At 39.6% G+C, this 24,172-nt stretch overlaps 1 protein-coding gene across 1 annotated transcript in view; it reads left to right on the top strand.

Moving 5' to 3' along the window:
- Positions 1-23,692, top strand: part of LOC140411310 (probable G-protein coupled receptor 139) — a 38,084-nt gene extending 14,392 nt beyond the window's left edge. The window contains exon 2 of the mRNA XM_072500432.1: positions 22,791-23,692. Coding sequence (XP_072356533.1) covers positions 22,791-23,692 — 902 coding nt within the window. The remainder of the gene's footprint in view (positions 1-22,790) is intronic.
- The last annotated feature ends 480 nt before the right edge of the window (positions 23,693-24,172 follow it).

Raw genomic sequence — 24,172 nt, 5'->3', positions numbered from 1 at the left:
GTCTGTGTGACATTGGTGGGTTTAAAGAGTATGTGTAACATTGATGGATTAAAAGAGTCTGTGTGACATTGATGGATTTAAAGAGTCTGTGTGGCATTGATGGTTTTAAAGAGTCTGTGTGACATTGATGGATTTAAAGAGTCTGTGTAACATTGATGGATTTAAAGAGTCTGTGTGACATTGATGGATTTAAAGAGTCTGTGGGACATTGAGGGGTTTAAAGAGTCTGTGTGACATTGATGTGTTTAAAGAGTCTGTGTGACATTGATGGATTTAAAGAGACTGTGTGACATTGATGGATTTTAAGAGTCTGTGTGACATTGATGGGTTTAAAGAGTCTGTGTAACATTGATGGATTAAAAGAGTCTGTGTGAGATTGATGGAATTAAATAGTCTGTGTGGCATTGATGGATTTAAAGAGTCTGTGTGGCATTGATGGATTAAAAGAGTCTGTGTGACATTGATTGTTTTAAAGAGTCTGTGTAACATTGATGGATTTAAAGAGTCAGTGTGACATTGATGGATTTAAAGAGTCTGTGTGACATTGATGGGTTGAAAGAGTCTTTGTGACATTGATGGGTTTAAAGAGTCTGTGTGACATTGATGGATTTAAAGCGTCTGTGTGACATTGATGGATTTAAAGAGTCAGTGTGACATTGATTGATTTAAAGAGTCTGTGTGACACTGATGGATTTAAAGAGTCTGTGTGACATTGATGGGTTTAAAGAGTCTGTGTGACATTGATGGGTTTAAAGAGTCTGTGTGACATTGATGGAGTTAAAGAGTCTGTGTGACATTGATGGGTTTAAAGAGTCTGTGTGACATTGATGGGTTTAAAGAGTCTGTGTCACATTGATTGATTTAAAGAGTCTGTGTGACATTGATGGATTTAAAGCGTCTGTGTGACATTGATGGATTTAAAGAGTCTGTGTGACATTGATGGGTTTAAAGAGTCTGTGTGACATTGATGGATTTAAAGCGTCTGTGTGACATTGATTGTTTTAATGAGTCTGTGTGTCATTGATGGATTTAAAGAGTCTGTGTGACATTGATTGTTTTAATGAGTCTGTGTGTCATTGATGGAATTCAAAAGTGTGTGACATTGATGGGTTTAAAGAGTCTGTGTGACATTGATGGATTTAAAGTGTCTGTGTGACATTGATGGATTTAAAGAGTCTGTGTGACATTGATGGTTTTAAAGAGTCTGTGTGACATTGATGGGTTTAAAGAGTCTGTGTGACATAGATGTGTTTAAAGATTCTGTGTGACATTGATGGATTTAAACTGTCTGTGTGACACTGATGGATTTAAAGAGTCTGTGTGATATTGATGGATTTAAAGAGTCTGTGTGGCACTGATGGGTTTAAAGAGTCTGTGTGACTTGATGTGTTTAAAGAGTCTGTGTGACATTGATGGATTTAAAGAGGCTGTGTGACATAGATGTGTTTAAAGATTCTGTGTGACATTGATGGATTTAAACTGTCTGTGTGACATTGATGGATTTAAAGAGTCTGTGTGACATTGATGGATTTAAAGAGGCTGTGTGACAAAGATGTGTTTAAAGATTCTGTGTGACATTGATGGATTTAAACTGTCTGTGTGACACTGATGGATTTAAAGAGTCTGTGTGACATTGATGGATTTAAAGAGTCTGTGTGGCACTGATGGGTTTAAAGAGTCTGTGTGACATAGATGTGTTTAAAGAGTCTGTGTGACATTGATGTGTTTAAAGAGTCTGTGTGACATAGATGTGTTTAAAGATTCTGTGTGACATTGATGGATTTAAACTGTCTGTGTGACATTGATGGATTTAAAGAGTCTGTGTGACATTGATGTGTTTAAAGAGTCTGTGTGGCACTGATGGGTTTAAAGAGTCTGTGTGACTTGATGTGTTTAAAGAGTCTGTGTGACATTGATGGATTTAAAGAGTCTGTGTGACATTGATGTGTTTAAAGAGTCTGTGTGACATAGATGTGTTTAAAGATTCTGTGTGACATTGATGGATTTAAACTGTCTGTGTGACATTGATGGATTTAAAGAGTCTGTGTGGCATTGATTGTTTTAATGTGTCTGTGTGGCATTGATGGGTTTAAAGAGTCTGTGTGGCACTGATGGGTTTAAAGAGTCTGTGTGGCATTGATGGATTTAAAGAGACTGTGTGACATTGACGGATTTAAAGAGTCTGTGTGACATTGATGGATTTAAAGAGTCTGTGTGACATTGATGTGTTTAAAGAGTCTGTGTGACATTGATGGATTTAAAGAGTCTGTGTGACATTGATGTGTTTAAAGCGTCTGTGTGACATTGATGGATTTAAAGAGTCTGTGTGACACTGATGGATTTAAAGAGTCTGTGTGGCATTGATGGATTTAAAGAGACTGTGTGACATTGATGTGTTTAAAGAGTCTGTGTGACATTGATGGATTTAAAGAGTCTGTGTGACATTGATGTGTTTAAAGCGTCTGTGTGACATTGATGGATTTAAAGAGTCTGTGTGACACTGATGGATTTAAAGAGTCTGTGTGGCATTGATGGATTTAAAGAGACTGGGTAACATTGACGGATTTAAATAATCTGTGTGACATTGATGGATTTAAAGAGTCTGTGTGATATTTTCCGTTTTAAAGAGTCTGTGTGACATTGATGGATTTAAAGAGTCTGTGTGACATTGATGTGTTTAAAGAGTCTGTGTGACATTGATGGATTTAAAGAGTCTGTGTGACATTGATGGATTTAAAAAGTCTGTGTGACATTGATTGTTTTAAAGAGTCTGTGTGACATTGATAGGTTTAAAGAATCTGTGTGACATTGATGGATTTAAAGAGTCTGTGTGTCATTGATTGTTTTAAAGAGTCTGTGTGACATTGATGGATTGAAAGAGTCTGTGTACCATTGATGGATTTAAAGTGTCTGTGTGACATTGATGGATTTAAAGAGTGTGTGGGACATTGATGGGTTTAAAGAGTCTGTGTGACATTGATGTGTTTAAAGAGTCAGTGTGACATTGATGGATTTAAAGAGTCTTTGTGACATTGATGGATTTAAAGAGTCTGTGTGACATTGGTGGGTTTAAAGAGTATGTGTAACATTGATGGATTAAAAGAGTCTGTGTGACATTGATGGATTTAAAGAGTCTGTGTGGCATTGATGGTTTTAAAGAGTCTGTGTGACATTGATGGATTTAAAGAGTCTGTGTAACATTGATGAATTTAAAGAGTCTGTGTGACATTGATGGATTAAAAGAGTCTTTGTGACATTGATGGATTTAAATAGTCTGTGTGGCATTGGTGGATTTAAAGAGTCTGTGTGACATTGATGGATTAAAAGAGTCTTTGTGACATTGATGGATTTAATGAGTCTGTGTGACATTGATGGATTTAAAGAGTCTGTGTAACATTGATGGATTTAAAGAGTCTGTGTAACATTGATGGATTTAAAGAGTCTGTGTGACATTGATTGTTTTAAAGAGTCGGTGTAACATTGATGGATTTAAAGAGTCTATGTGACATTGATGGATTTAAAGAGTCTGTGTGACATTGAGGGTTTGAAGAGTCTGTGTAACATTAATGGATTAAAAGAGTCTGTGTGACATTGATGTGTTTAAAGAGTCTGTGTAACATTGATGGATTTAAAGTGTCTGTGTGACATAGATGGATTTAAAGAGTCTGTGTGACATTGATGGATTTAAAGAGTCTGTGTGACATTGATGGATTTAAAAAGTCTGTGTGACATTGATTGTTTTAAAGAGTCTGTGTGACATTGATAGGTTTAAATAATCTGTGTGACATTGATGGATTTAAAGAGTCTGTGTGTCATTGAATGTTTTAAAAAGTCTGTGTGACATTGATGGATTTAAAGAGTCTGTGTGACATAGATGGATTTAAAGAGTCTGTGTGACATTGATGGATTTAAAGAGTCTGTGTGACATTGATGGATTTAAAAAGTCTGTGTGACATTGATTGTTTTAAAGAGTCTGTGTGACATTGATAGGTTTAAATAATCTGTGTGACATTGATGGATTTAAAGAGTCTGTGTGTCATTGAATGTTTTAAAGAGCCTGTGTGACATTGATGGATTTAAAGAGTCTGTGTGACATAGATGGATTTAAAGAGTCTGTGTGACATTGATGGATTTAAAAAGTCTGTGTGACATTGATTGTTTTAAAGAGTCTGTGTGACATTGATAGGTTTAAATAATCTGTGTGACATTGATGGATTTAAAGAGTCTGTGTGTCATTGAATGTTTTAAAGAGTCTGTGTGACATTGATGGATTTAAAGAGTCTGTGTGACATAGATGGATTTAAAGAGTCTGTGTGACATTGATGGATTTAAAGAGTCTGTGTGACATTGATGGATTTAAAAAGTCTGTGTGACATTGATTGTTTTAAAGAGTCTGTGTGACATTGATAGGTTTAAATAATCTGTGTGACATTGATGGATTTAAAGAGTCTGTGTGTCATTGAATGTTTTAAAGAGTCTGTGTGACATTGATGGATTTAAAGAGTCTGTGTGACATTGATGGATTTAAAAAGTCTGTGTGACATTGATTGTTTTAAAGAGTCTGTGTGACATTGATAGGTTTAAATAATCTGTGTGACATTGATGGATTTAAAGAGTCTGTGTGTCATTGAATGTTTTAAAGAGTCTGTGTGACATTGATGGATTGAAAGTGTCTGTGTGACATTGATGGATTTAAAGAGTGTGTGGGACTTTGATGGGTTTAAAGAGTCTGTGTGACATTGATGTGTTTAAAGAGTCAGTGTGACATTGATGGATTTAAAGAGTCTTTGTGACATTGATGGATTTAAAGAGTCTGTGTGACATTGGTAGGTTTAAAGAGTATGTGTAACATTGATGGATTAAAAGAGTCTGTGTGACATTGATGGATTTAAAGAGTCTGTGTGGCATTGATGGTTTTAAAGAGTCTGTGTGACATTGATGGATTTAAAGAGTCTGTGTAACATTGATGGATTTAAAGAGTCTGTGTGACATTGATGGATTTAAAGAGTCTGTGGGACATTGAGGGGTTTAAAGAGTCTGTGTGACATTGATGTGTTTAAAGAGTCTGTGTGACATTGATGGATTTAAAGAGACTGTGTGACATTGATGGATTTTAAGAGTCTGTGTGACATTGATGGGTTTAAAGAGTCTGTGTAACATTGATGGATTAAAAGAGTCTGTGTGAGATTGATGGAATTAAATAGTCTGTGTGGCATTGATGGATTTAAAGAGTCTGTGTGGCATTGATGGATTAAAAGAGTCTGTGTGACATTGATTGTTTTAAAGAGTCTGTGTAACATTGATGGATTTAAAGAGTCAGTGTGACATTGATGGATTTAAAGAGTCTGTGTTACATTGATGGGTTGAAAGAGTCTTTGTGACATTGATGGGTTTAAAGAGTCTGTGTGACATTGATGGATTTAAAGCGTCTGTGTGACATTGATGGATTTAAAGAGTCAGTGTGACATTGATTGATTTAAAGAGTCTGTGTGACACTGATGGATTTAAAGAGTCTGTGTGACATTGATGGGTTTAAAGAGTCTGTGTGACATTGATGGGTTTAAAGAGTCTGTGTGACATTGATGGAGTTAAAGAGTCTGTGTGACATTGATGGGTTTAAAGAGTCTGTGTGACATTGATGGGTTTAAAGAGTCTGTGTCACATTGATTGATTTAAAGAGTCTGTGTGACATTGATGGATTTAAAGCGTCTGTGTGACATTGATGGATTTAAAGAGTCTGTGTGACATTGATGGGTTTAAAGAGTCTGTGTGACATTGATGGATTTAAAGCGTCTGTGTGACATTGATTGTTTTAATGAGTCTGTGTGTCATTGATGGATTTAAAGAGTCTGTGTGACATTGATTGTTTTAATGAGTCTGTGTGTCATTGATGGAATTCAAAAGTGTGTGACATTGATGGGTTTAAAGAGTCTGTGTGACATTGATGGATTTAAAGTGTCTGTGTGACATTGATGGATTTAAAGAGTCTGTGTGACATTGATGGTTTTAAAGAGTCTGTGTGACATTGATGGGTTTAAAGAGTCTGTGTGACATAGATGTGTTTAAAGATTCTGTGTGACATTGATGGATTTAAACTGTCTGTGTGACACTGATGGATTTAAAGAGTCTGTGTGATATTGATGGATTTAAAGAGTCTGTGTGGCACTGATGGGTTTAAAGAGTCTGTGTGACTTGATGTGTTTAAAGAGTCTGTGTGACATTGATGGATTTAAAGAGGCTGTGTGACATAGATGTGTTTAAAGATTCTGTGTGACATTGATGGATTTAAACTGTCTGTGTGACATTGATGGATTTAAAGAGTCTGTGTGACATTGATGGATTTAAAGAGGCTGTGTGACAAAGATGTGTTTAAAGATTCTGTGTGACATTGATGGATTTAAACTGTCTGTGTGACACTGATGGATTTAAAGAGTCTGTGTGACATTGATGGATTTAAAGAGTCTGTGTGGCACTGATGGGTTTAAAGAGTCTGTGTGACATAGATGTGTTTAAAGAGTCTGTGTGACATTGATGTGTTTAAAGAGTCTGTGTGACATAGATGTGTTTAAAGATTCTGTGTGACATTGATGGATTTAAACTGTCTGTGTGACATTGATGGATTTAAAGAGTCTGTGTGACATTGATGGATTTAAAGAGTCTGTGTGGCACTGATGGGTTTAAAGAGTCTGTGTGACTTGATGTGTTTAAAGAGTCTGTGTGACATTGATGGATTTAAAGAGTCTGTGTGACATTGATGTGTTTAAAGAGTCTGTGTGACATAGATGTGTTTAAAGATTCTGTGTGACATTGATGGATTTAAACTGTCTGTGTGACATTGATGGATTTAAAGAGTCTGTGTGGCATTGATTGTTTTAATGTGTCTGTGTGGCATTGATGGGTTTAAAGAGTCTGTGTGGCACTGATGGGTTTAAAGAGTCTGTGTGGCATTGATGGATTTAAAGAGACTGTGTGACATTGACGGATTTAAAGAGTCTGTGTGACATTGATGGATTTAAAGAGTCTGTGTGACATTGATGTGTTTAAAGAGTCTGTGTGACATTGATGGATTTAAAGAGTCTGTGTGACATTGATGTGTTTAAAGCGTCTGTGTGACATTGATGGATTTAAAGAGTCTGTGTGACACTGATGGATTTAAAGAGTCTGTGTGGCATTGATGGATTTAAAGAGACTGTGTGACATTGATGTGTTTAAAGAGTCTGTGTGACATTGATGGATTTAAAGAGTCTGTGTGACATTGATGTGTTTAAAGCGTCTGTGTGACATTGATGGATTTAAAGAGTCTGTGTGACACTGATGGATTTAAAGAGTCTGTGTGGCATTGATGGATTTAAAGAGACTGGGTAACATTGGCGGATTTAAATAATCTGTGTGACATTGATGGATTTAAAGAGTCTGTGTGATATTTTCCGTTTTAAAGAGTCTGTGTGACATTGATGGATTTAAAGAGTCTGTGTGACATTGATGTGTTTAAAGCGTCTGTGTGACATTGATGGGTTTAAAGAGTCTGTGTGACATTAATGGATTTAAAGAGTCAGTTTGACATTGATTGTTTTAAAGAGTCTGTGTGTCATTGATGGAATTCAAAAGTGTGTGACATTGATGGGTTTAAAGAGTCTGTGTGATATTGATGGATTTAAAGAGTCTGTGTGACATTGATGGATTTAAAGAGTCTCTGTGACATTGATGGATTGAAAGAGCCTGTTTGACATTGATGGATTTAAAGAGTCTGTGTGAGATTGATGGATTTAAAGAGTCTGTGTGACATTGATGGAGTTAAAGAGTCTGTGTGATATTGATGGAGTTAAAGAGTCTGTGTGACATTCATGGATTTAAAGAGTCTGTGTGACATTGATGGATTTAAAGAGTCTGTGTGACATTGATGGATTTAAAGAGTCTCTGTGACATTGATGGATTGAAAGAGCCTGTTTGACATTGATGGATTTAAAGAGTCTGTGTGAGATTGATGGATTTAAAGAGTCTGTGTGACATTGATGAATTTAAAGAGTCTGTGTGACATTGATGGATTTAAAGAGTCTGTGTGACATTGATAGGTTTAAAGAGTCTGTGTGACATTGATGGATTTAAAGAGTCGGTGTGACATTGATAGGTTTAAAGAGTCTGTGGGATATTGATGGATTTAAAGAGTCTGTGTAACATTGATTGTTTTAAAGAGTCTGTGTGACATTGATGGATTTAAAGAGTCTGTGTAACATTGATGGATTTAAAGAGTCTGTGTGACATTGATTGTTTTAAAGAGTCTGTGTGACATTGATGGATTTAAAGAGTCTGTGTAACATTGATGGATTTAAAGAGTCTGTGTGACATTGATTGTTTTAAAGAGTCTGTGTGACATTGATAGGTTTAAAGAATCTGTGTGACATTGATGGATTTAAAGAGTCTGTGTGACATTGATAGGTTTAAAGAGTCTGTGGGATATTGATGGATTTAAAGAGTCTGTGTAACATTGATTGTTTTAAAGAGTCTGTGTGTCATTGATGGTGTTAATTAGTCTTTGTGACATTGATGGATTTAAAGAGACTGTGTGACATTGATGGATTTAAAGAGTCTGTGTGACATTGATGGATTTAAAGAGTCTGTGTGACATTGATGGAGTTAATTAGTCTTTGTGACATTGATGGATTTAAAGAGACTGTGTGACATTGATGGATTTAAAGAGTCTGTGTGACACTGATGGATTTATAGAGTCTGTGTGACATTGATGGAGTTAATTAGTCTGTGTGACATTGATGGATTTATAGAGTCTGTGTGACATTGATGGATTTAAAGAGACTGTGTGACATAGATGGATTTAAAGAGTCTGTGTGACATTGATGGATTTAAAGAGTCTGTGTGACATTGATGGATTTAAAAAGTCTGTGTGACATTGATTGTTTTAAAGAGTCTGTGTGACATTGATAGGTTTAAATAATCTCTGTGACATTGATGGATTTAAAGAGTCTGTGTGTCATTGAATGTTTTAAAGAGTCTGTGTGACATTGATGGATTTAAAGAGTCTGTGTGACATTGATGGATTTAAAAAGTCTGTGTGACATTGATTGTTTTAAAGAGTCTGTGTGACATTGATAGGTTTAAATAATCTGTGTGACATTGATGGATTTAAAGAGTCTGTGTGTCATTGAATGTTTTAAAGAGTCTGTGTGACATTGATGGATTGAAAGTGTCTGTGTGACATTGATGGATTTAAAGAGTGTGTGGGACATTGATGGGTTTAAAGAGTCTGTGTGACATTGATGTGTTTAAAGAGTCAGTGTGACATTGATGGATTTAAAGAGTCTTTGTGACATTGATGGATTTAAAGAGTCTGTGTGACATTGGTGGGTTTAAAGAGTATGTGTAACATTGATGGATTAAAAGAGTCTGTGTGACATTGATGGATTTAAAGAGTCTGTGTGGCATTGATGGTTTTAAAGAGTCTGTGTGACATTGATGGATTTAAAGAGTCTGTGTAACATTGATGGATTTAAAGAGTCTGTGTGACATTGATGGATTTAAAGAGTCTGTGGGACATTGAGGGGTTTAAAGAGTCTGTGTGACATTGATGTGTTTAAAGAGTCTGTGTGACATTGATGGATTTAAAGAGACTGTGTGACATTGATGGATTTTAAGAGTCTGTGTGACATTGATGGGTTTAAAGAGTCTGTGTAACATTGATGGATTAAAAGAGTCTGTGTGAGATTGATGGAATTAAATAGTCTGTGTGGCATTGATGGATTTAAAGAGTCTGTGTGGCATTGATGGATTAAAAGAGTCTGTGTGACATTGATTGTTTTAAAGAGTCTGTGTAACATTGATGGATTTAAAGAGTCAGTGTGACATTGATGGATTTAAAGAGTCTGTGTGACATTGATGGGTTGAAAGAGTCTTTGTGACATTGATGGGTTTAAAGAGTCTGTGTGACATTGATGGATTTAAAGCGTCTGTGTGACATTGATGGATTTAAAGAGTCAGTGTGACATTGATTGATTTAAAGAGTCTGTGTGACACTGATGGATTTAAAGAGTCTGTGTGACATTGATGGGTTTAAAGAGTCTGTGTGACATTGATGGGTTTAAAGAGTCTGTGTGACATTGATGGAGTTAAAGAGTCTGTGTGACATTGATGGGTTTAAAGAGTCTGTGTGACATTGATGGGTTTAAAGAGTCTGTGTCACATTGATTGATTTAAAGAGTCTGTGTGACATTGATGGATTTAAAGCGTCTGTGTGACATTGATGGATTTAAAGAGTCTGTGTGACATTGATGGGTTTAAAGAGTCTGTGTGACATTGATGGATTTAAAGCGTCTGTGTGACATTGATTGTTTTAATGAGTCTGTGTGTCATTGATGGATTTAAAGAGTCTGTGTGACATTGATTGTTTTAATGAGTCTGTGTGTCATTGATGGAATTCAAAAGTGTGTGACATTGATGGGTTTAAAGAGTCTGTGTGACATTGATGGATTTAAAGTGTCTGTGTGACATTGATGGATTTAAAGAGTCTGTGTGACATTGATGGTTTTAAAGAGTCTGTGTGACATTGATGGGTTTAAAGAGTCTGTGTGACATAGATGTGTTTAAAGATTCTGTGTGACATTGATGGATTTAAACTGTCTGTGTGACACTGATGGATTTAAAGAGTCTGTGTGATATTGATGGATTTAAAGAGTCTGTGTGGCACTGATGGGTTTAAAGAGTCTGTGTGACTTGATGTGTTTAAAGAGTCTGTGTGACATTGATGGATTTAAAGAGGCTGTGTGACATAGATGTGTTTAACGATTCTGTGTGACATTGATGGATTTAAACTGTCTGTGTGACATTGATGGATTTAAAGAGTCTGTGTGACATTGATGGATTTAAAGAGGCTGTGTGACAAAGATGTGTTTAAAGATTCTGTGTGACATTGATGGATTTAAACTGTCTGTGTGACACTGATGGATTTAAAGAGTCTGTGTGACATTGATGGATTTAAAGAGTCTGTGTGGCACTGATGGGTTTAAAGAGTCTGTGTGACATAGATGTGTTTAAAGAGTCTGTGTGACATTGATGTGTTTAAAGAGTCTGTGTGACATAGATGTGTTTAAAGATTCTGTGTGACATTGATGGATTTAAACTGTCTGTGTGACATTGATGGATTTAAAGAGTCTGTGTGACATTGATGGATTTAAAGAGTCTGTGTGGCACTGATGGGTTTAAAGAGTCTGTGTGACTTGATGTGTTTAAAGAGTCTGTGTGACATTGATGGATTTAAAGAGTCTGTGTGACATTGATGTGTTTAAAGAGTCTGTGTGACATAGATGTGTTTAAAGATTCTGTGTGACATTGATGGATTTAAACTGTCTGTGTGACATTGATGGATTTAAAGAGTCTGTGTGGCATTGATTGTTTTAATGTGTCTGTGTGGCATTGATGGGTTTAAAGAGTCTGTGTGGCACTGATGGGTTTAAAGAGTCTGTGTGGCATTGATGGATTTAAAGAGACTGTGTGACATTGACGGATTTAAAGAGTCTGTGTGACATTGATGGATTTAAAGAGTCTGTGTGACATTGATGTGTTTAAAGAGTCTGTGTGACATTGATGGATTTAAAGAGTCTGTGTGACATTGATGTGTTTAAAGCGTCTGTGTGACATTGATGGATTTAAAGAGTCTGTGTGACACTGATGGATTTAAAGAGTCTGTGTGGCATTGATGGATTTAAAGAGACTGTGTGACATTGATGTGTTTAAAGAGTCTGTGTGACATTGATGGATTTAAAGAGTCTGTGTGACATTGATGTGTTTAAAGCGTCTGTGTGACATTGATGGATTTAAAGAGTCTGTGTGACACTGATGGATTTAAAGAGTCTGTGTGGCATTGATGGATTTAAAGAGACTGGGTAACATTGACGGATTTAAATAATCTGTGTGACATTGATGGATTTAAAGAGTCTGTGTGATATTTTCCGTTTTAAAGAGTCTGTGTGACATTGATGGATTTAAAGAGTCTGTGTGACATTGATGTGTTTAAAGCGTCTGTGTGACATTGATGGGTTTAAAGAGTCTGTGTGACATTAATGGATTTAAAGAGTCAGTTTGACATTGATTGTTTTAAAGAGTCTGTGTGTCATTGATGGAATTCAAAAGTGTGTGACATTGATGGGTTTAAAGAGTCTGTGTGATATTGATGGATTTAAAGAGTCTGTGTGACATTGATGGATTTAAAGAGTCTCTGTGACATTGATGGATTGAAAGAGCCTGTTTGACATTGATGGATTTAAAGAGTCTGTGTGAGATTGATGGATTTAAAGAGTCTGTGTGACATTGATGGAGTTAAAGAGTCTGTGTGATATTGATGGAGTTAAAGAGTCTGTGTGACATTCATGGATTTAAAGAGTCTGTGTGACATTGATGGATTTAAAGAGTCTGTGTGACATTGATGGATTTAAAGAGTCTCTGTGACATTGATGGATTGAAAGAGCCTGTTTGACATTGATGGATTTAAAGAGTCTGTGTGAGATTGATGGATTTAAAGAGTCTGTGTGACATTGATGAATTTAAAGAGTCTGTGTGACATTGATGGATTTAAAGAGTCTGTGTGACATTGATAGGTTTAAAGAGTCTGTGTGACATTGATGGATTTAAAGAGTCGGTGTGACATTGATAGGTTTAAAGAGTCTGTGGGATATTGATGGATTTAAAGAGTCTGTGTAACATTGATTGTTTTAAAGAGTCTGTGTGACATTGATGGATTTAAAGAGTCTGTGTAACATTGATGGATTTAAAGAGTCTGTGTGACATTGATTGTTTTAAAGAGTCTGTGTGACATTGATGGATTTAAAGAGTCTGTGTAACATTGATGGATTTAAAGAGTCTGTGTGACATTGATTGTTTTAAAGAGTCTGTGTGACATTGATAGGTTTAAAGAATCTGTGTGACATTGATGGATTTAAAGAGTCTGTGTGACATTGATAGGTTTAAAGAGTCTGTGGGATATTGATGGATTTAAAGAGTCTGTGTAACATTGATTGTTTTAAAGAGTCTGTGTGTCATTGATGGAGTTAATTAGTCTTTGTGACATTGATGGATTTAAAGAGACTGTGTGACATTGATGGATTTAAAGAGTCTGTGTGACATTGATGGATTTAAAGAGTCTGTGTGACATTGATGGAGTTAATTAGTCTTTGTGACATTGATGGATTTAAAGAGACTGTGTGACATTGATGGATTTAAAGAGTCTGTGTGACACTGATGGATTGATAGAGTCTGTGTGACATTGATGGAGTTAATTAGTCTGTGTGACATTGATGGATTTATAGAGTCTGTGTGACATTGATGGATTTAAAGAGACTGTGTGACATTGATGGATTTAAAGAGTCTGTGTGACATTGATGGATTTAAAGAGTCTGTGTGACATTGATGGATTTAAAGAGTCTGCGTGACATTGATGGATTTAAAGAGTATATGTGGCATTGATAGGTTTAAAGAGTCTGTGTGACATTGATGGATTTAAAGAGTCTGTGTGACATTGATGGATTTAAAGTGTCTGTGTAACTTTGATGGATTTAAAGAGTCTGTGTGACATTGATGGATTTAAAGGGTTTGTGTGACATTCATGAATTTAGAGATGTGTGACAAAACAGTGTGAGAATTGCATCGAGTTTAAAGTCTATACGAACTATTCGTGCAAACAAATAGTCTTGAAGTGAATAAAGTCGGTCTTGTTTATTTTGGGTGAAGTGTTACTTGTGTGCCTTCAAGGACGATAGGGGGCAAGTCCCGTACTGCTAGTGCCCGATCCTCGCAGACTACCATCCAGTGCATTGTGGGATCCGACTGCGTGCAATGGAGTCAGATCAGGTTTGGAAACTCATATCTGACCACCGTTAACTGCCACGGCGCCACAACACAATCATGTTCGCCAACGTTTGCAGCTTCAAGAGCAGTTATACTCCAAACTATCATTACCTTCCAGCCAATTGTTCATCTCTGCATTAGAAAGATCACCGTGCTTGAGTGAATGGCACGGGCCTACCGCAGAATGATGGGGCTCCCTGGTAGCGTTATAAAATGGATCTCCATGCAGACTGACAATGGAAGCAGAATTCTACACAACATGTGAAGCAATCCGGCAACCAATGTAACAACTTGAAGTTTTGTAGTTCTGCGACATCTAGAACTGAGTTTATGGGAACATTATTTCTCGGTAAAAGTCTGAAAGGATCATCTCCCATTTGAAGATACATCTACATCTGCCATGTCTGGGAGCACCAATATGTGTTAGGCAGACTTCGTGGCTGTAGTACATTGCCAACTTGATCAGATCTTAGACCTCAGCCTGGTGACTTGCAAAGGCAATGCAGAATGGGGAAAATTAGCACAACAAACATGACCCAAATCAACCAGGAGAAAGGTAGATGATTTTAATATCCCACCTTGCTTGATGTGTGATCAGTCACTTTAAATGAGTTCGTTTACGACGGAGCTTATTTTTGTTCCAGGACTGACAACGTCATAATGAAAGCCAATATCGCCTATGTACGTGCATGGGAATGGAAACTTAAATGACCATGAAAACAAGGTAAACTATACACTACCCGTATTGAGGTCTGAGAATTTATGAGTTCCCGTAACTGGACTCGGGACTCATGCCATGTTTTGACAAAGGCAGTTATCGCGCCACAAGTAGACAATAATCTGTTGGACATTCTCGGCAACAGCAAAGCCTCAATTAACCACAGCTGAATTCCAGCTCCTTGTTCTCTTTCTGGTGAAGTGTGTGTAGAACTGCAGGGTGGGGTGGGGGGGGGGGGAGGGGTTGGAAAATCCAGCTGACGATCAATTCGAAGTTGTGCCCAGCTCGTCCACTGGGAAAGTCTTATTCGAGGAGAGTATAGATGTTACTAATTTAACTGGCCTCTCACTTGGCTCCCTCATACACCCCTGATGTTGAATGATGCCAGTCTGGTTTTTCAAATCAAGAGCCTGTTGATGAATAATCCATGCTTGAATTGTTTAAGCACAGACGTTGAACCCGCTGGCCCTCTTGCTGTAGAGATTGATTTTGGGATATCTGTGCCCCTCCTCCGTGCCAGTTGCAGAAGGTGCCTACGTAGAAGGCAACTAGTGCGACAGCTTGTTTGCTGATTGAAACCCCCACCCTCTCCTCCAACATACCTCATGAAACCAGATCAAAGTGATACAATCTAAGGATAAGAATGCGCCTTTCGGAGCTGAGATGAAGATACATTTCTTCACTAAGTGGCATGTAAATCTTTAGAAATCAAATCCTCTCTGATCTGTGAATGCACAGTGGCTCAATATTACGAAGTAGAAAGAATCCATAGATTGTTGGAAACATGCAAGTGTGAGGCGTAGAAATAGGGTTGGCAAGGGCATTTGCCGTAGAAACCCTGGCTTGAACATATATTGGTTGGTTTGATGGTTGGATAAATATTTGTTTAATTTGCTTCGCCACGCAACATATTTGTGTCCAGTGCTGAGCTCCATCCCTTAATATGTGTGTCAGATAGGATGTACATTACAAAGAACAAGGGACAAGGAACAATACAGCACAAGTACAAGCCCTTCGGCCCTCCAAGCCTGTAGCAGTCCAGCTACCACTCTTGGCTCAAACCCTGAGAACTTCCTAGTGCCGTATCTCGATGTACACATCATATCCATGTATTTCTCGAGATGCCTTTTGAACACGGTTAATTTATCTGCCTCCACAACCTCCCGCGGCAACGCGTTCCAGGCACTCGTCACCCTCTGTGTAAAAAACCTGCCCCGTTCATCTTCGCTACACATTGCCCCACGGGCCTGAAACCCTGTTCCCTGGGTACTGACACTCCACCCTGGGAAATAAAGGCTTTCCATCCTCTCTATTCATGCCCCGCAATATCTTATAGTCCCCTATCCGTTAGCCATCATCCTCTGTCGTTCTAATGAAAACAGTCCGTGTCTATTCAGCCTGTCAGAACAGTCAACATCCTCCAAGCCAGGCAACATTATGGTAAACCTCCCCTGCACCCTCTCCAAAGCCTCCAAATCCTTCTGCTCGTGTGGCGGCCAGAATTGTGCGCAAGACTCCAAGCGCAGCCTTACCAAGTTCTATACAACAATAGCATGACTTGCTGGTTTTTATCATCGCTGTCCCTTCCAATGTAGGTAAGCATTCCGTATGCTTTCTTGATTGTCTTGCCCACTTGTGTTGCCACTTTCTACGATCTGTGGACATGCACACCCAGATCTCTATGACTGTCTATATTCCGAAGAGTTTTGCCATTTACGGTATATTTACAGTAGATTTCCCTTCTATGTTAGACCTACCAAATTGCATTACCTCACATTTGTCTGGATTAAACTTCAGTTGCCATTTCTCTACCCAAATCTCCATCCTATCTGTTCCGCTGTATCCTCTGACTGTTTACCACTCCACCAACCTTGGTGTCATCCGTGAACCTATTCACCAGACCAGCTACATTTTCCTCCTAATCGTTTATACATTCTACAAACAACGAGAGGCCACGGATTCCTGTGGAACACCAGTAGTCGCAACTTTCCAGTCAGAAAAAAACACTCTTCTGCTGCTGCCGTTTGCCTTCCGTGACTCAGTCAGTTCTGTATCCATCTTGCACCCCACTTCTGATCCCGTGTCATTTCCGGTTTTCTACCAGTCTGCCATGAGGCACCTTGTTAATGGCTTTACTGAAGTCCATGTAAACAGCCCTCCCCTCATCAATCATCTTTGTCTCATCCTCAAAAATCTCGATCACGTAGGTGAGGCTTGACCTACACTTTACAAAACCATGCTGTCTACCGCAAATTAGCCATGTGTTTCCAAATGGGTTTAAATCCTGTCCCTGACAATTCTCTCCAGCAATTTACCCACTACCAATGTGAGGCTCACCAGGTTGTAGTTTCCTCGATTATCCCCGCTACCTTTCTTAAACAGCGGTACCACATTAGCTAGTCTCCATTTCTCTGTGATTCTAACTGTAACCAGTGAGGATACAAATATATTATTTAAAGCTTCAGACATTTCCTCTCTTGCTTCCATCAGTATTTTGGGGTAAATGCAATCTGGTCCGAAGAATTATATACCTTAATATATTTTAAAAGACCCAATAACCCTTCTTACCGATGTCAACATGGTCCAGACTGTCCACACACCCTACCAAAAATCATGTTCCACGAAGTATTTTTCTTATGTGAACACTGATGCAGTATTCACTTAGTACCTTGCCCACTTCTACTGACTCAATACATAGATTCCCCCACTGTGCTTTAGCGGTCCAATCCATAACCTCGTGCTTTATACATATGAATAAAAAGCATCGGCATTCACCTTAATCCGATTTGCCAAACAATTTTCATGACTTCTCCTAACCCACCTAATTTCCCGCTGTTGTATCTTCCTACTTTCTTTATACTCCTCAAGGGTTTCGTCTGTCCCAATTCTTCTTGGCCATTCAAAAGCCTGCTTTTTCCTTTTGGCGAGGTTCACAATATCCCTCGCTATCCACGGCTCCCTAAAGTTTCCATATTTACCCTTCGTTTACTCAGGTTCGCCACTTCCCTGAAAGCTAATCAACTTTCGCTTGAAAGACTCCCTCTAAAAGCAGCACCCAATCGAAATTGTTTAATTCCTGTCTAACGTTATTGTAATCTGCCTTCCCCAGTTTAGCACCTTAAAGTGAGGGTTACCAGCATCCCTGTCCAAAGGTACGCTAAAACTTACGGAATTGTCGTCACTACACCTAAAAGGAATCCCCTATTGTAACCTCAACCGACTGTCCAGGCTCACTCCCCAATACCAGACCCAGTCATGCCCTTTCCCGAGATGGACTCTCTGCATTTGTCCATCGAGAAGCCTTCCTGGATACACCTTGCAATCTCTGTCCCATACAAGTTCCTAGCATTAAGTGAATCCTAGTCAATAGAATCAGAGAGTCATAGATGTTTACAGCATGGAAACAGGCCCTTTGGCCCAGATTGTCCATGCTGACCAGTTTCTCAACTACTCCCACTTGCCCGCATTTGGCCCATATACCTCTATACACAACCTGCCCATGCAACTGTCTAACCTTTTTTATCCAAGGAACAAAATTGTCCCCACCTCTGCCACTGCCTCTGGAAGCTCATTCTAGATGCTCACCACCCTCTGTGTGAAGAATTTCCCCCTCTGGTCTCTTTTGTAGCTCTCCCCTCTCACTTTAGCTCTTTGTCCTCTAGTTCTAGACTCCTATACCCTTCGGAAAAGATGTTGCCTATCGACTTTATCTATGCCCCTCATTATTTTATACGCCTCTAAACGATCACCCCTAATCCTGCTACGATCCAGGGAAAAAGTCGCAGCCAGTCCAGTCTCTCCTTATAGCTCAGACTATTAAGTCCTGGTAGCATCCTCGTAAATCTCTTCTGCACTCTTTCTAGTTTAACAATATCCTTCCTTTAATGGAGTGACCAGAACTGAACACGGTATTCCATGTGTTGTCTGGCTAATAACTTCTACAACTTCAACAAGACGTCCCAACTCCTGTACTCAATATTCTGACCAAGAAAGGTAGCACGCTGAATGCCTTCTTCAGCACTCTGTCCACCTGCGACTCCACCTTTAAGGAACTATGAACCTGTACCGCTAAATATCTTTGTTCTTTAACTCTCACAAACTCCCTGCCATTAACTGAGTAGGTCCTGCCCTGATTTCATCTGCCAAAATGTATCACCTCACATTTATCCAAATTAAACTCCATCTGCCATTCGTCAGCCCACTGGCGCAAATGATCAAGATCCTGTTGCAATCTTATATGACCTTCTTCACTATCCACTATACCACCAATATTGGTGTCATCTGCAAATTTATTAGCCATGCCTCCTGCATTCTCATCCAAATCATTAATATATATAACAAATAACAGTGGACCCAGCACCGATCCCTAAGGAACACTGCTGGTGACAGGCCTCCGGTTTGAAAAACAACCCTCCACAACCACCCTTTGGCCTCGGTCGCCAAGCTAATTTTGTATCCAATTGGCTACATCACCCTAGATTCCGTGAGATTTAACGTGTTGCAACAACCTACCATGAGGTACCTTGTCACATGCCTTGCTAACGTCCATGTAGCCAACGTCGACTGCACTGCCTTCTTCTACCTTCTTGGTTATCCCTTCAAAAAGTCTATCAAATTGGAGTGACAAGGCTTTCCCCTTACAAAGCCATGCTGACTTTCCCTATTCAGTCCTTGTCTGTCTAAATGCCTGTAGATCCTGTGATTCAGAATCCCTTCTAACAATTTGCCCACTGCAGAAGCAAGGCTATCTGGTCAGTAGAACATGGAACATAGAACGTTGAATGTACAGAAGGAGGCCATTCAGCCTATCGAGACTGCACCGGCCCTTGAAAAGAGCAGCTCACCTAAGCCCACACCTCCACCCTATCCCTGTAACACAGTATACCCACCTATCATGTTTGGACACTGAGGGCAATTTCGGATAGCCAATCCACCTCACCTGCACATCTTTGGACTGTGGGATGAAACCAGAGCACCCGGAGGAAACCCCCGCAGACACGGGGAGAAAGTGCAAACTCCACACAGACAGTGTCCCAAGCCGGGCATCAAACCTAGGACGCTGGAGCTGGGAAGCAACTGAGTTAACCACTGTACTACCGTGACCCCTAGTTCCCAGGTTTATACCTACAGACCTTTTTAAACACGGGAACAACATCTGTTGCCCTCCAATCTTCAGCCACATGATGAAATGTATCCCATCGCTGTCAATGATTCAAAGATCTCAGCTAGGGGGCGGCAATTTTCTCCCTAGCCTCCCGCAACGTCCTGGGATACATTTCATCAGGTCCCGGTGATTGATCTAACTTGATGCGTTTTAATACCTCCAGTGCCTCCTCCTCCGTAACATGTACACTCCTCAATATTCCCCATTTCCCTTAACATTCGTGCCTTTCTCAACAGTAAATACTGACGAAAAATATCCATTTAGGACCTCTCCCATCCTTTATGGGTCTGCACATAGACGACCTTGTTTATCCTTCAGAGTCTCTACCTTCTCGCTAGTCACCTTTTTACCCTTTATGTATCCTGTAAAAGCTCTTTGGATTTTCCTTTGCCTTATCTGCCAAGACAATCGTATCCCCTTTTTGCACTCCTGATTTCTCTCTTAACTCTACTCCGACAAGCCCTATACTTTTCGAGGGATCCATTTGATACCAGCTGCCTATTCATGTCGTATGCCTCCTTCTTCCTTTTGACCATGGCCTCAATACCCCGAGTTATCCAAGCTTCCCTCCTTCTACGAACCTTACCCTTCACTACACGAGGAGTGTGCGCACCTTGAGCCCTAGTTAATACCTTTTTGAAAGATTCCCACTTACCGGCCGTCCCCTTGGCTGCAAATAGGCATCCCCAATTAACCTTTGAATGTACCCGCCTAATACCCTCGAAATTGGCCTTGCTCCAATTTAAAATTATAACTTTGGGGCCAGAACTATCATTCTCCTTAGCTGTCTTAAAACAAATGGAATTATGGTCACTGGTCCCAAAGTGATCCCTCACGAACACTTCCGTCACCTGCCCTTCCTAATTCCCCAAGAGGAGGTCAGGTTTCGCCCACTGCCTGGTCGGTCAATTGACATATTGAACGAGGACTGCTTCCTGAATGCACTCCGCAGATCCAGAATCCAATATAGGGGTAACTAAAATCCCCGACCACAACAATCCTGTTACCTTTGCACCAATCTAAGATATTGCAGCAGTAATTTCCATTTTCATAATGATAATTTTAGAATAATCTTAATTATTACCCATATGCATACATTAACACTGCAAATGCAGTTACTGTGAATATTACCTGGTCGCCACACACCAGCGCCTGAGGGTGAATTCAGAATATCCAATTCACCTCACCGCATGACGTGTGGGAAGAAACCAGAGCACCCGGAGGAAACCCACACAAACACGGGGAGAACGTGCCGATTCCGCAGACAGTGACCCAAGCTGGGAATCGAATCTGGGACTCTAACGCTCTGAACCAATAGTGCTAACCACTGTGCTACCATGTCGCGCTGCTTTGTGGGTTTAATTCATTAACGGCGACTGGGATCATGTCCAGACGTGCCGGGCAATAACTGGTCTTTGCCCATGATCAACGAATCATACTGAAGTGAATGATTTGTCTTTACTTCCCAGTTTGATTCTGTTACTTCGCTCTTGTCTGTAGTGTTCTCCTGGTCACTTTACCGTTTGATCGATTTGTTGCCATTTGTTTATACAATCTGAAAAGAAAACTTTGCAACAACAAAACTGTGTCTCTGCCTCTCGAAACGGAGAACCTTTTCTGCTTCGCTCTGTAGCATCCTTATGTCCTCCTCACAAGTTGCTTTCCTCTATGTGTTTGTGTCATCAGAACATTTTGCGACCGCACCTTTGTCCAAGACAATGGTACCATTTATATATATTGCAAAATGGTTGAGATCCCTGTGGCACAAACCTCTTTCCATCCTTCCAACAAAACATGACACATTTATGCCTGTTCAATGGTCCAGTTAGTTAGCAATTTATCTGTCCATGACTTTCTAAAAACAAAATTAGAATGCACAATTTTCTTTTCCAATTTAGCGTGGTTAATGCACTTACTCTGCACATTATTGGATTGAGGGTATGAGACCCAAGCAGACACGGGGAGAATGTGCAAACTCCACAGCGACAGTGGTCCACATCCGGGAGAGCATCCGGGCCCTCCGCGCCATGAGACAGCAGTGCTAACACATATATACATGATAATAGGTTACCCTCTCCATCGTGAATTTTAATTTTTCACGATATACTTCGACGTGGCACTTTATGGAACCCTTTTAGGCAGTCTAAGTCCTGTATATAAACCGAATCAACTTCAGTGACAGGTATTCTGATTGAATAAACCCAAGCACCTTATTTAAACATCATTCCCCTTCCTCAAAACCATATTGGCTCTGCATCATTGCTTTTATTCCTTCGAATTTTCCTACTATACGATTTCAGTACAGTTTCTAAAATGCCAAAGCTAAGCTAACTGGCCTACTTTTTAAATCGTTCTATTGCCTTCCATTTTTTTTAGTAAAGGAGCTGCATTGAATATTGTCGCACCTCGTGTAATATCCAGAATCTAGAGAGTATAAAAAAAATAAAACCGACACATCGGATATCTCACTACCTGCAACTTTCAAGACCTTACGGTGAAGTTGATCATGACCGTTTGGTTTGTCAATTCGCCGCTCCAACAATTTTCTCAATACCACTCAATACCACTCAATACAATCATTGTAATTTTCCTGCATTCCTCCTTTCCTTCCAGTTGATGATAAACAGCTATTTCTGGGTTACTTGTATTCTCTATAGAGAAGATACATTCAAAGTACCCGTTAACGTCACCTAGCATCGCCTTAGTTTCCATGATTAATTCCACAGACACAGTTTCTATGGGTCCAATGGGTAATTTGTGATCTCGCTTCTTATTTAGTTTTATAGATAGATTCTGACTCATCATCTTTATATTTTGAGCTAGCACACTCTTTCTTTACTTCTTTCTCTGATTGGTCCATCCTAACTAATCTGTATGTTATGATGTTGCTCATAATATTCTCTAAAAACTACAATCCATGTTAGCGCAATTATCTGTTTGTTTACTTTAGGTTTGATACAGTTTTTAACTCTTTTCGTTAACCATGGATGGTGGATCGTCCCCTTAGTATTTCTGTTAATCTTTGGATTGTATTTATTCTGTGTATTCCTTCCGTTACAGTTAATTTACTGGCGATTGTGATCTTGATCCGGGGAAAGTGTGGCCTCTCCACCTGCACCACTCGCTACCTCGTTGCCATGGCGACGGCTGATCTTCTGGTTATTATAACTGAGGTCATCGTGGCGAGGGTAAGATATTATTATTGCCCACGCTCTTTCCTGGACATCACCTATGCTTGCAGTGTTAACACCTTCCTACGCCGTGCAGCCACAGACTGCTCTGTCTGGTTCACCGTCGCTTTCTCCTTTGATCGCTTTGTTGCCATTTGCTGCCAGAAGCTGAGCAGAAAGTATTGCACTGGGAAAATTGCGGCTGTGGTTCTTGCAACAACCGGCACTCTGCTTTCTTTCAAAAATATTGCGCACTACTTTTCGCAAGAACCTGTGGAGGTAATCAACAATGTACCGTGGGGGTGCTCGATACAACCAAGCTATTTTACTAATCCCATATGGGTAGGATTTGACTGGTTTGACACCGCTTTAACCCCATTTGTCCCATTCGCTTTAATCCTGTTGCTTAATGCTTTGACAGTGAGGCACATTTTAGTGGCCAGTCGAGTCCGTAAGGGACTTCGGGGTCAGAGTAAGGGAGAGAATCAGAGTGACCCAGAGATGGAGAGCAGAAGGAAATCTGTAATTCTACTTCTCACCATATCCGGTAGCTTCATACTCCTGTGGTTGGTGTATGTTATACATTTCTTTTATTATAGCATTACAGGATCAAACGTCGTGGAATACCATGATTCTTTATATATCTTCAGTCAAGTTGGATATATGCTGCTCAATTTAAGTTGCTGCACAAACACGTTTATTTATGGGGTGACTCAGTCACTGTTTAGAGATCAGATTAAGAAGGCGTTGAAATATCCGGTTACATCAATTTCTCAATTAATGAATAAGTAAATACACTGGGAACAACCCAGAGGCGTCATCCACTGCTTCGAGACTCTAAATATAATATTGAATCTCCCAATCAACACAACACAAAGGCAGTGCATCATAGGCCCTGCGTTGTTGCAGCAGAACCAAAACATTATCTCTACTGGCTCGATTTGAATCCAGTGTGGGAGGTCCAGCAGCTGCCTCGGCTACCAGTCAGCTCACGCTGTGAATGACGCTGTGAATCAGTGAACTTTGTCCCGTGATTAATGGTTGTTTCAGTCAATAATGAAATGCCCCCCCCCTCCCCCAGCTCGTCAATAATCAGGAAACTCAATTATCTCACTGACAGCCACCTCAGCCAATATGCAAGCTAGCTCCGCAGAGAGAAATTGACTTCAACCAATCAGAGTCTTCGTCATGGTCCGCCCTTCGTCATTGGTCAGGTGAAGTATACCATCTTCATCTGTCAAACAGGGGTTGAGAGGTGTGCAAAGGTCACTC

This window comes from Scyliorhinus torazame, chromosome 4 (genome assembly GCF_047496885.1).
Source record: "Scyliorhinus torazame isolate Kashiwa2021f chromosome 4, sScyTor2.1, whole genome shotgun sequence".
In the NCBI taxonomy this organism is placed as follows: domain Eukaryota; kingdom Metazoa; phylum Chordata; class Chondrichthyes; order Carcharhiniformes; family Scyliorhinidae; genus Scyliorhinus; species Scyliorhinus torazame.
The sequence above is the reverse complement of the archived record's forward strand: the minus strand, read 5'-3'. Positions and strand labels throughout refer to the sequence as shown.